At 51.5% G+C, this 13332-nt stretch overlaps 1 protein-coding gene across 1 annotated transcript; it reads left to right on the forward strand.

Annotated features, from left to right (window-relative positions):
* The first annotated feature begins 218 nt into the window (after positions 1-218).
* Positions 219-11048, forward strand: ZNF623 (zinc finger protein 623). The gene is made up of 2 exons (XM_055432280.2): positions 219-513; positions 7263-11048. The coding sequence occupies exon 2, from the start codon at positions 7351-7353 to the stop codon at positions 8833-8835; it is 1485 nt and encodes a 494-aa protein (XP_055288255.1). The 5' UTR covers positions 219-513; positions 7263-7350; the 3' UTR covers positions 8836-11048.
* Positions 11049-13332: the final 2284 nt, after the last annotated feature.

A 13332-nucleotide genomic window follows, 5' to 3' on the forward strand; every position in this document is an offset into this window, starting at 1 on the left:
CGGGAAGTCTCGGGAATCGCTGCCCGCTGCGGGAAGCAGGAGAGAGCCCTCGGCGGCTGCACCACGACAGACTTCGCCTCTCAGAGGAGCGGCCCTCCGATCAAGCCCGAAGGCGGAGGGCGGGCGCACGCTCTAGGGCCCCGGGGCGGTGGGCGCAGGGAGCTCCGCCTGCCGACGTTTTTAACGTCAGCATTTACAGCTAACTGGAATCCAATTCACTCTTGGGGAACAGGCGGCGCTCAGGGCTGCGGGGACGCGCGAGGTGAAGTCTCGCCCAACCCTCGCTCAACTCGGGTCCCCGCCACCTGCACCCGGCCGGAAGTGCGCACCACCGAGAGGCCGGCCGGCCCCGGAGCGCCTAGAGCGGCACCGGAAGCTCTCCGGGCGGGCCCTCGGGCCGATTTCCGGCCGCGGCGTGCGGGCTCCGGTGCAGGCTTTGTCGGCAGGTCTGCGGGGCGGGCTGCTGGCAGTCCGCGTGCGGGGCGCCGGCGTCCTCTCGCCGCTGGGCGCCGGGTGAGTGGCGCGTTCCGGGCTCCGAGTGGGTCGGCAGGGTCTTCCAGTCGGGTGGACGGGCGGGCTGAGCGCGGCCGGCCCCGCACGGGGGTCCCGGAGCCTCGGGCTCAGTGAGCCCGGCTCCCAGCAGCCGTCACGGCCGCCTCCGCCGGACTGCAGTCCGGCCCGGGTCTCGCAGCTTCTCTCCCCAGGGCACGTCGTGTGGGTAAATGCCCGATTCCACTCTCTTGGTTCCTTTCCCTGGCTCCAGGGGCCACACACCCCAGGCGTAGAGCCCCCAGCTTCAGCGTCAGTATCGCGGCTCTCAAGCCCACTGCCGGCTCGGGTGTAGGTGAGGGGCACGGTGCGGGTACTGCTGCTGTTTTGTTCCAAGCCGGCCGGCCTCTCCCTGGAGCCAGAGGGAGCTTTCCAGATGATGCTGGGAGAGTGACCGGCGCCTCGAGCCTGCCTGTGCTGGAGGAGGTGCAGAGCCGGCACCAATGCCCTGGCAGGGTAGAGGTGAAGAAGAGAATCCCCTCCAGATGATGGGCGGCGCTGTCCTTTTCTCGAGTCATATCAGTCCTGGAGGCCGTCTCTGCTGGTGGTAAGACGTGTCAGGCACGTCCTACCCCTCATGCAGTGTCTGCATCGTAGTCATGGGAGCCTCAGGGCCTGAGTAGCATGCCTCTCTGTGTTCCCGGGAGTGTTAGCTGGAGGCCCGTTTGAACTCGGGCAGTTTGTCTGTAGAGCTCATGCTCTTAGTCAGGCCGCAGTGCCCTCTCTGGAGCACATCTTTCCCGTGAGCTCCAGTCCCAGTGAATGACAGGACTTGGTCCTGTCCACGGAGGTGGGACTTAAGTTAGATGTAACAATAGCAGTATCTTAATAATGGCAATAGCTACATCATCACTCATGTGGAAGATACCAGAGAAATGGGGCGGGGTGGGGCGAGGTTGCTATGTCTTTTCACAAGCCTAACTTCTTAGCTCCAGTGTCTCCTGGAGAGATGGCGATGGATTTCTCCTGCAAAGGCCTTAGGGTTGGTAAGACTTGCACGGCGGAGCTGAGAAAGCCGAGACCGCGTTCACACGCTGGTAATGGAAGGGGTGCTCAGAGAATCAGCTGACCCAGAATAGGGCAGGGCCTTGAAGCAGTTCAGGGAGCTGTCAGGCACGTCCAGTGCTGCCTCGGGTTGTTGAATATGACCGGTGAAAGGACACTGAACTGCTCAGGAAAGGAGAAGACCTTTGACATCTGGCGAGAGCCCTGGGAGCAAAAATCAGATGGCTGTGGGGTGGTGGGGGAGGAGACCGCAGCTAGCAGCTGGCTCAGCTGTAAGCTAGTCACCTCCCCGAACCTCACGGATGATTGTGTGGCGAACACAGGAAATGAGAAAAGCACGTGCCGGGCACTCGGTCCCTGCCTTGGCTGTGGTGGCAGGAGTGCAGGTTGGTGACACTGGTGGCTGTGGGGCCGCGCGGGGGTGCAGATTCTCCTGCAACAGTAGTCCGTGTCTTCCTTGGGTGCCCTTTTACTCTCCTTTTCCTGCTGCTCCCAAGGGTGGAGCTCTGCACACCTACCTGCTTCCTTTTTTTAGACTGTAAGCGGCAGACAGCCACGCTGGTCACTTGCAAGCCCAAGGCTTATAACACCCCTTTACTAGTGCGCGTGCGCAAGCGCAAACAGCTTCCTGCCCCTGCAGTGGGCACTGCCCCCTCCCTTCTCAGAGCCACTCTGGTGGCTCATAGGCTTCACTCCTAGCTCTGAAGCTCGCCCCATCTCAACATCAACAATGTTGTTGTATTTTGTCCAGCAAGTTCTAACAGAAGGGAGGGCCATGTTAGCCCCAGACATTATGGAACCAGCAGTCTGATATATTTTTACTTCGTTTGCTTATTTCATTCAGGTTTCTTTAAATGAAAAAGTATCAATTTAACTTTATTTGAATTCACAGGGGGAAAACGCGTTAAGGAGAAACTGAAAGATTTTGATATTCAGATAAATGTTTATTCAAAGCAAGGTATATTTAATTTTAAAAACTTCCTGAAAAGTTAAAGTTATGAAAATCATGAAAAGACACACATTTTAAAGCTATATTCTTATAAATAGAGGCAAGCCTGTTTTCGGGTGGTATAACAGTCCTTTTAAACAACAAAAAAAAATCAGGAAATATCACCTCCAAAACAAAACCCGAATATACTCTCCTTTTTTTTTTTTTGATTAAAAAAATAAAACGATTTAAAATATAAGCTTACTTTTAGAATACCAATCCCAGCTGCTCTAAGCAAAATACCCTGTAACAGCAACATCACACTTGGGGAGGGGAAAACATCTTTGAGAATGGACTCTGGAGGAAGACAGGCCTGACTCTGAACCTAAGCTCTGCCACTGACTGGCTTAGCAGCCTTGGGTAATTGAATTTCTCAGCCTCTGTAAAATGGAGTAAATAATCGAGGTCGTGGCTGCCTCACATGGTTTGGGGCTGTGCCTGAGACTGTGCAGGCCAGTTCAGCAGTGCCTGGCTGGGGTTGAGGGATGCTCACCAATAGCACTCTTCCTGCCCCAAATCTGCACCAGTGAGGCCCATGAAGAGCCAAAGTTCAGCTCGCTACTAGTCTAAGCCTTGGCTGGAGTGATGCTGGACCTCTAGGCCGAGTGCCGATTAGACCCTGTCCTGCCTGCCCACAGGAGGTGCTGGATCACCACAGCCTCTCGGCAGTGCTGCATTCCTGGCCCAGAGCAGCAGGACCTGCACCCTAGTGGACGAGGCTGGGTGCTACGTGCCTAGTTATTCTCCAAGACCTTTCATTTGGCTAACTCCTTCCCCCAGTCTGGGGAAGGGAGGTGGGCTGAGTACTTCAGGGAATGGTGTCCTCATGACACCAGGGGCACTTCCGGCATCTGAAGCATAGTGGGGCCTCAGAGTGCCAGGGCCCCGTGTGAATGAACTTGAAGGATGTGGGGATGTGTTAGAAGTGGGGGGAGGATGTACAGATGGACAGGTGTATGTGACCCCAAGTTTACACCTGCAGACGGCGTGCATGGAAGTAACTGTCGTTTTTGTTCAAGCAGAAGTCTGGATGAATGTGTATAAACTGAACAGCTTACAGTGGTCTCTGGGATTGCTGGGGATTATCCTTGTTTTTGTTTACCACTTGAAGTGTTCTGACAGTGTGAGTCTTATGTCTGTAATTGCTCAGAATGGACAGTGTAAAAGTGGAGTAAAATAGGATATGAGACTGAGGAGTGTGGTCCCCATTTCAAAATACATTGTGCAGAAAAAAACATTAGAGGAAAACGTCAGTGTGTAATCTGAGTACTGGGATTAAGAATAATTTTATTTTTAGTCCTAAAGTTTCTCAACTAGCATAGTTTACCCTTATGCCTTGAAAAAATAACTAAAGTAATTTCTGTAAGCAGGAGAAAGATTTAAATCAAGTTAGTGGGCCTTTAACTCAGAAGAACAGTGTCAGTGGATGTCACTGGGCAGTGGTCAGAAATGCTGTGTCACAGGGTGCCCAAGAGGGCCATTGCTCCAGGAAGCTGTGTTGCAAACCTCACAAGGAGAGAAACCCCTTGTGTAGACTTGCAGCTTCTCACTCTTACTCAGCTGTTGGTTCAGTGTCTTCATCATCACAGGGAGTGTTGCATCTGAATTATCAGGTTGTCTAACAGCATTATTTAAGCGTGGGTTCCTCTTGCTGTAATAGAGATTCAAAACTAGTGTTCCCAACAGGAAACTTGGTTTCTGGGATCCCATCTCAGAGGCAGGGGGAGGGCCCTGCCCCCCAGGAGCCTGCGGTGTGGCCTCGTGCACGTCCCACTGGCTGGGTGAGAGGGTGGCGTGCTGGAATCAGTCACAGGTCACCCCTGACATCAGGAAATGTGGTGGTTCACTGCTGACTCTGTGTCCACTGAAATTTCTGGAGGGATTTCTGTCACTCGAAGCAGGGACACTGGGCAGCTTCATGTCTGCCGTAGCTGACCAGCTGACCCTCTAGCCCCCGTGCTAGGCCATGCTCAGTTGCTGCCTCCAGCCGGAGCCAGGATCTCTGGCCTGTGGCCTTCTCTCAGCACCAGTGCTTGTCCACACGGCCACAGTCTAAACTTGACAGGTTCTGGCCTTCCCAGATGCTGCCTCCTCCCCCAGCAAGAGCAGATGACCACATGAATGCGTTCACTCAGGAAGGGGAGGAGCCCCGAGCACAGGCTGTCACTGGTCCACAGCATCAGCAGTTCCCGGGAGTCTTCAAGGGTGGCCTGAGCTGTAGCCACTGAAACGAAGGAGTCCCAGGGCTCAGCGGGAACGAGGACCTCTGTCCGCCAGAAGATAAGCACAGGACCGTGCCCAGCCCTGAGCTGCCAGCCCCTTGGTGTGGAGGGCAGAATCGTGGAAAGGACACTGTGTTGTGTTCATGCTGTGAAGGCTGCCTACGCTGAGGTCCGTGCAACACAGGCGGCCTCCCTGGCATGGTGCTCAGTGTCAGCAGACACCTGCGGGGGGTGGTGATCTTGATGCTCAAATTAGTGTGGAAGGTTTTACAACCTTAGAAATATGCTAAGAAGCACTGAATTGTGTGCTTTAAAATGGTGGGTTTTATTATGTATGAATTCTACCTCTATAAAAATTGGGTGCCTGTTGAAATAAAAAGCAGACACAAAGCAACCATAAGATTCCATTGAAGTGAAATTGAAAACTGCAGAATTATAATAAGAGACAGTTCCCCTTAGAGGGGGGCCTCTGGGTGATGGGAATGGTATGGTTAGAAAGGCAAGCAGAGGAGTCCAGGGAGACTGTGCATTAGATGCGAACTGTCGCTCAAGAAGGAAAGCAGCCTGTTGGGAGGAACCTGGGGAGCCCTGCCCCCAGCGGCTCCCTACCACCTGGCTCTGTTCGCAGGGGCACATCCTTGCCCTCGGGGATTTGGGGACATCTCTGTGGGGCTGCACGGCAGTTGGACTGCTTCCCACTGGTACAGATTTGGGGAGAGAAGTGGTCCTATGGGGTCATCTTGGGCAGAGCTTCCGGGAACTGAGCTCAGCTGGGGAGGGAGCACTTGGGGAAGCACCTGTGAGCAAGGTGGAATGGGGCAGCGGGGGGAAACTGAGGCTGGTGGAGCTCTGGGGCTGGACGATCCTTCAGAGTTGCCCCACATGGAGACTGGGGCACTCTGGGCTCTGTCATGGGCCAGGCCCCTGCTGGGGTGTGGCAGGCAGGGTTCTGCACTCCTCCTGACGTGAGGGAGGGCTCTTTCGGTCATTTAACAAAAGGCAGGGCTCATCAGGAACCCTTGGAAAGCAGGGTTTGTGCAGCTGGTTGTGGAAGAGAAGGAGAGGGCGTGTGAGCTGCTCCTGCCTGGAAGGTGCCTGTGCTCCCAAGGGGCCATTCCATGACCACAGGGAACCACGTTCTGCCAACAACCTGAGTGAGGTGGAAACAAAGTTTTCCTGAGCTTCCAGATCTTTTCCTGAGCCTGGCTGACACTGCGTGCAACCCTTTGCAGGGGCCCACTCAGGCCAGGCTGGTCTCTGACCTGCCACCCTGTGAGATGGCAAATGGGTTGTAGCAGTGGAGGGCTGGCAGTAGAGAGGGCATCCCCTCGGCAAATTCCTGCTGAAGGAGAAATTTTCTGCTGGGGAAAGAATTCCAGAGCTGAAAGCATGTCACAGAAATGGTGCGAGGTTCCCTAAGCACAGACTTTTCCATGGCAGACACACCTGTGCAGTGTGGCCTCTCTGCACTCGCAAGCACCATCTTCCTAAAGACCATCCGTGACTCGAATTTCCCACAATGGCCAGCTTTGTTTGGGTCTAAACTCTGGAAGTAGGGTCACACACTGAGCTCTTGGGCTCGCGGTCACCCCAGGAGGTCCACCTGTGCTCTGGTGCAGGGCTGCCCTCTTTGCTAGAGGACACCTCAGTTGGCCCTCTCTTCTGCTGATGATGTTCTGGTGACTGCATGGTGCCGCAGTGACCATTCCCACCACAGACTCTGCTGCTGGGCGGGCACAGGGTGCACAGGTGGACGCATTTACCTCGGATTCCAGGGAGGACATTTAACCCAGTACAGAGGCGGGGTGGGGCATGGGTGCCAACGCTGGTAGCATGGTAAATGTGGGAGAAAATGGGTGTCCTCATCTCACTGCTTCTGTTTGCTCGTTGGAAGAAGCCACAAGGCCATCACTCCCTGGGGTGGGGAGTGCTGTTGGACTCTTGAGAGGAGAAGCCAGGAGATGGTCTCATAGGAGAGTTAGCCAGGTGTGGGAGCTTCTGGCAGCCCCCAGGGCCTGTTGGGCAGGTGGTTATAAATGTGAGAGCTCCGGAGGCAGGAACAGACACCCATCAGGAAGCAGGCTGAGCTTTGCCCCGAGGGGAGGGCTAGAGGGCACCCGTGGTGGAGGAAGAAGAGGACAGGGGAATGGAGTTAACAGGCCAGAGCTCCTGAGAGTCTCACCCATCCAGCGTCTCAGCTGGGCAGGTGGGGGTCGGAGCGGTCTTCCTGTGTTTCTTAGGAAACATGTCTTGACTTTGAGTGGAGTCCAGACCATCCCTGCACATCAGCCCATCTGTCCCCTGAAACTGGTGTTGGTGGTGGAGCCCCCTACACCAGTGGAGGGGCCAGCGGGCTGAGCCGAGCGCTGTGCTGAGCAGGATTGTGGGCAGGGGGCATGTCTCTCTGCTGCTCCAGGTGCACAGTTCACCCCATCTGCTCCAGCAGATTCCCATCTCATAATGAAGGGGAAAGATGATCTTACTCTGCTTTATTTCAGATGCTGACTGGTGACCAGAAGGGGACTCGGAGTCTGGGTTTCTGGGCGTGGGAATCTGCAGAAGGCAGTGTCTGAAGCCCTCCCAGTGATGGAGCTCACAGCCCCCACGTCTGGGAGGGGCCCTGATCCCAGACTCGGGAGGCTTTTAGGAAACCTGGATGCACAGAGCCTGCGGAGCTGCACCTCGCAGGAAGGGGGTTTCCAGCAGGTGACAGTCACCCACTGGAAGATCCAAACGGCAGAGGCAGCACAGGCGGGGAGTAAGTGTGAGGGGAGCCCTCTCCTGAGCCCAGACCTCCTCCTGCTTCAGAGAGAGTTGATCGAGGGGGAGGCCCCCCAGCACGAGGCCTGCGGCAGCTTCCCATTCAACCCGGGCCTGGCCAGGCATCAGGCTTCTTGTGCTGGTGAGAAAGCTCACAGGTGTGACGAGTGCGGGAAGGGCTTCAGCCAGAGCTCCCACCTGGCAGAGCATCGACACGCTCATGGTGGGGAGAGGCTGTACGTGTGTAACGCGTGTGGCAAGGACTTCGTTCTCTACACTGATCTCATGGAGCATCAGAAAGTACACATGGGAGAAAGGCCCTTCAAGTGCACTCAGTGTGGGAAGGCATTCTGTCACAGCTCAGACCTGATCCGCCACCAGCGGGTCCACACCCGCGAGAGGCCCTTTGAGTGCAAGGAGTGTGGGAAGGGCTTCAGCCAGAGCTCACTGCTCATCCGGCACCAGAGGATCCACACCGGGGAGCGGCCGTACGAGTGCAACGAGTGCGGCAAGGCCTTCATCCGGAGCTCCAGCCTCATCCGGCACTTTCAGGTCCACACGGAGGTGAGGCAGTACGAGTGCCAGGACTGTGGCAAGGCCTTCCGTCACCGCTCAGACCTCATGGAGCACCAGAGGATCCACACCGGGGAACGGCCCTTCGAGTGCAACGAGTGTGGCAAGGCCTTCATCCGGAGCTCGAAGCTCATCCAGCACCAGCGCATCCACACTGGGGAGCGGCCCTACGTCTGCAACGAGTGTGGGAAGCGCTTTAGCCAGACGTCCAACTTCACGCAGCACCAGCGGATCCACAGTGGGGAGAAGCTGTATGAGTGCAGCGAGTGTGGGAAGGCCTTCTTCCTGAGTTCCTACCTTATTCGCCACCAGAAGATCCACACCGGGGAGAGGGTGTATGAGTGCAAGGAGTGTGGGAAAGCCTTCCTCCAGAAAGCACACCTCACCGAGCACCAGAAGATCCACTCTGGGGACAGGCCCTTTGAGTGCAAGGACTGCGGGAAAGCCTTCATTCAGAGCTCCAAGCTCCTCCTGCACCAGATTATTCACACTGGAGAGAAACCCTACGTGTGCAGTTATTGTGGGAAAGGCTTCATTCAGAGGTCAAATTTCCTTCAGCACCAGAAGATCCACACTGAGGAGAAACTCTACGAGTATAGCCAGTATGGGAAAGAGTTCACTGCACCCCCAGACTTTAAAAGCAGTCAGGAAGCTCCCCAGGAGGGCCTTCCCTTGAGTCAGACAGCCGTACACTTGGGGGAGACCTGTGGAGGCCAGCAGGGGCACACAGACTTCTAATTATCCTCTGGCTCACTTAGTGATGCTGGAAACAAGTGGCAGGGGCCCTGACTCATGAGTCTTTGGAGGAGTCAGCATTTTCCAGGGCCATGGATGGGCGGAGCTGCCACCTCTCACTTGGCCACAGTGGGGCCTGCTGTCCTCCGTTGGGAGCACATGCTCACAGGAGAGCCACATGACTGGACGGCTGACGTGGAGCTGGCCCAGTTATGGGAGAGCTGTGGGTGTGGGAGGGAGGAGCTTGGCCTCAGAAGAAGAAGATTCTATTCCAATGCACAATAACAATTCACCCTTGAGTTAAATCCCTTTTAAAGCAGACTTATGTATCTAATTTTATAACTTTGAAAGTGTTCCTCAGCCATTTTTGATGTGTCAGAAAGGCAAGCTAGAGAAAGATACTTTCTTACCTAAAACCACAGCTTGGTTCCCTGTGGTCCTTAGGAGAAATTCCGAACTCCCCACCCTGCAATCAAATGTTTCCTGGAGCCTCATCTGCCCCCTGTTCACTCCTGGTCGCAGAGGTAACACCAACTGCTGGACGTGACCCATCACGAGTCAAGACCCATCCCAAGCTGTGTGTTGGGCTCAGCCCACTACCCCTCTGCTGCTTCCGGTCCTCGGTGACCATTCACCTCTTGTTACTGTGCTTGCTCTGATTGTTGTGTGTGCTGTCTCATTGTTAAAGACCGGGAGTCTATCTCACTGATTTGTGTGTCCCTGGTATCTGGAGCAGGGCAATAAAAAGCACAGCCCAGTCTGTGTGTACCTGGAATTTCTCTTGCTTTATCCTCTCTACACTGTTATTTAAAACATTAAAAAAAAATTTTTTTTTTGTCATTGCCCTTTTGTTTTGTGACAGTGTAGTCTGTTGGTCTACTGGAAATACCTCCTCTGGGCCCTGCTGATGTCTCTGTTCGTAATGCATCTGACACTTGCAGGCAGTAGCCAGAGTGAGACTGAGACTGGCCTCTTGTATGTTTTGCCTTCAGAGTTTGTCTGTGAATGACTGTCCACTCGCTTGGGGGGCTGCGGGGGGGCACTCATCTTCGCTTAGTGTTCTGTGTATCTCTAATTCACTCAGAGAGCACACAATCCTGATACACTTCATGACTTTCTTCTGTCTTAATAATTCCATGATTGAGCCCACCTTCTTCCCCCCTCCCTCTTCTCCAGCTCACTTTGTCACTGATTTGAAAAGGTATTGATCAAAAGGACCAGTGCTAAATACTTGGAAACCAAGGTGAATAAGACATCATCTGTCTTGAAGTCCATAGTCTGATGGGGCAGGCAGAAAGGTCATGGCAGGCTGAGTTCAGTGTTGGAGTTGAAGTATGTTTCCAGTTGTGCAGGGGTGTAGATCAGGAGGCAGCTAGTTTGGTGTGGAGATGTGAGGCGGCTTCATGGAGGAGGTGACAGTGCACTGGACAAGTACACACTTGTCACCTACAGAAGAGGGTTGTCTGGGAGCGACTCTGGAGAAACAGGAGACCTGGAAGATTCCTCTCTGATCTAAAGCAGGTGAGTTATATCACACAGTGGATAACTATCTAGCAGAACTGTTAGTTATTGCATCTGAATTTCTTTTATCTGAACATGAACCAGTTTTGAAATGCTATCAGAATGTACAGGGCATATCTTGAGTTCTTAAATTCCAGCAACTCTAGAAGCCTTAAGTGGGTAAAGAGCATATAGTACTCCATCCTTGGAAGACTCACCCATAACAGATGTTTCAAATGGTATAGAAACATATTACCAGACCATTTTAACCAACTTTGGTTGAGGTCCAGTTGCCATAGAGTAACACACCCATTTTAGTGTACAGAATTTTAGCAAATCCATATACCTGTGTAACCATCATCACAATCAAGAAAAATAACACTTCTATCACCCAAAGAATGTTCCCTTTTGCCCTTTCCCAGGTCCCACTCCAGGCTCAAGTAAACACTTTGTTAGTATGTATTCATTCTGCCTGTTGTAGGACTTCACATAAATAGATTCATATGGCATGTAATCCTGTGTGTCTGACTTCTTCAACTTTGCCATGTTTTAAAGACTAAACAAAGTAGCTCTGTGTTTCCAGAGCTGTTTGTGAGTAGTGTTCCATTGTATAGGTGAAGGTTAACATCATTTATTATTCATTGATCTGTTGGTAGAAATTTGGGTTTCCAGTTTTGGCTGTTATGAATAAAACAGTTATCAGCATTTGTGTAAAAGTATTTGGACTTGCCTCTTTATTTCACTTGGGTAAGTGTCTAGGAAATTAACTGCTGGATTATAAGATGCATGAGTTTTAATTTCATAAGAAATTGTCAAAAAGTTCTTCATCGTGGTTATGGCCTTTCCTGCCACTGTCAGGGTTCAACTGGTCCACATCCTTATCAACACGTAGTATGGTGACACTTCTAAAATCTAATCCACTCCAGTGGCATATATGAGTGTGTTTATGCTTCTAATTTGTACTTGCCTACTGAATGATGGGACTCCCCTGGTGACTCAGCAGTAGTGAATCTGCCCGTTTGGGGCAGGAGCCGCTGGAGACATCCCTGGGTTCAATCCCTGGAGGAGGAAATGGGAACCCACTCCATTACTCTTGCTGGGAGAATCCCATGGACAGAAGAGTCAAGCAGGCTACAGTCCATGGGATTGCAAAGAGTCTAACGACAGCACGCACATGCACACTGAATGATGATATAGAGAATCAATGTCATCTTTTGCCCATTTTAAAATTGGGTGGTTTGTCTTATCTACATATAAGGATTTTGGCAAAAAAAAAAAAAAAAAAAGCAAAATGGTTGAGAAGGCAGAAAGGAAGAGAAGTGAAAGGCAAAGGAGAAAAGGAAAGATATACCCATCTGAATGCAGAGTTCCAAAGAAGAGCAAGACGATATAAGTCTTCCTATGTGACCAATGCAAACAAATAGAGGAAAACAATAGACTGGGAGAAACTAGAGATCTCTTCAGGAAAATTAGATTCCAAGGGAACGCTTCATGCAAAGATGGACACAATACAGGATAACTGGTATGGACCTAACAGAAGCAGAAGAGGTGGCAAGAATACACAGAAGAACTATACAAAAAAGACCTTAATGACCCAGATAACCATGATGGTGTGATCACTCACCTAGAGCCAGACATCATAGAATGCAAAGTCAAGTGGGCCTTAGGAAGTATCACTATGAAAAAAGCTAGTGGAGGTGATGGAATTCCAGCTGAACTATTTCATATCCTAAAAGATGATGCTGTGTAAATGCTATGCTGAATATGCCAGCAAATTTGGAAGACTCAGCAGTGGCCACAGGACTGGAAAAGGTCAGTTTTCATTCCAATCCCAAAGAAAGGCAGTGTCAAAGAATGTTCAAACTACTGCACAACTGCACTCATCTCACACACTAGCAAAGTAATGCTCAAAGCCAGATTTCAACAGTACGTGAAAAGAGATCTTCCACATATTCAAACTGGATTTAGAAAAGGCAGAGGAAACTGATCAAATTGCCATCATTGTTGGATCATCGAATAAGCAAGAGTTCCAGAAAAACATTTACTTCTGCTTTATGGTCTAAACCAAAGCCTTTGACTGTGTAGATCACAACAAAGTCTGGAAAATTCTTCAAGAGATGGGCATACCAGACCACCTGACCTGCCTCCTGAGAAATCTGTATGCAGGTCAAGAAGCAGCAGTGAGAACCGGAAATGGAACAATGGACTGGTTCCAAATTGGGGAAGGAGTACATCCAGGCTGTATCTTGTCACCCTGCTTATTTAACTTCTATGCAGAGTACATCATCCAAAATGCTGGGCTGGATGAAGCACAAGTTGGAATCAAGATTGCCATGAGAACTATCAATAACCTCAGATATGCAGATAACACCACCCTTGTGGTAGAAAGCGAAGAGGAACTGAAAAGCCTCTTGATGAAAGTGAAAGAGGAGAGTGAAAAAGTTGGCTTAAAACTCAACATTCAGGAAACTAAGATCATGGCATCTGGTCCCATCACTTCATGGCAAATAGATGGGGAAACAATGGAAACAGTGACAGTTTATTGGGGGGGGGGCTCCAAAAATCACTGCAGATGGTGATTGCAGCCATGAAATTGAAAAACGCTTGCTCCTTGGAAGAAAAGCTGTGACCAACCCGACAGCATATTAAAAAATAGACATTACTTTGCCAACAAAGGTTGATCTAGTCAAAGCTATGGTTTTTCCAGTAGTCATGTATGGATGTGAGAGTTGGATCATAAAAAAAGCTGAGCACAAAGAATTGATGCTTCTGAATTGTGGTGTTGGAGAAGACTCTTGGACAGCAAAGAGATCCAACCAGTCAATGGTAAAGGAAATCAGTCCTGAATATTCATTGGAAGGACTGATGCTGAAGCTCCAATACGGTGGGCACCCGATGCGAGGAACTAACCATTAGAAAAGACCGTGATACTGGGAAAGATGGAGGCAGGAGAAGGGGACGACAAAGGATGAGGTGGTTGGATGGCATCACTTACTTGAT

The sequence above is a fragment of the Moschus berezovskii genome, chromosome 16 (genome assembly GCF_049115385.1).
Source record: "Moschus berezovskii isolate FMDL1 chromosome 16, NW_MosBer_1.0, whole genome shotgun sequence".
Taxonomy (NCBI): Eukaryota; Metazoa; Chordata; class Mammalia; order Artiodactyla; family Moschidae; genus Moschus; species Moschus berezovskii.

Excerpts from the sequence above, each read along its gene's own strand:
- ZNF623 (XM_055432280.2), top strand. The coding sequence starts at position 7,351 with ATGGAGCTCACAGCCCCCACGTCTGGGAGGGGCCCTGATCCCAGACTC.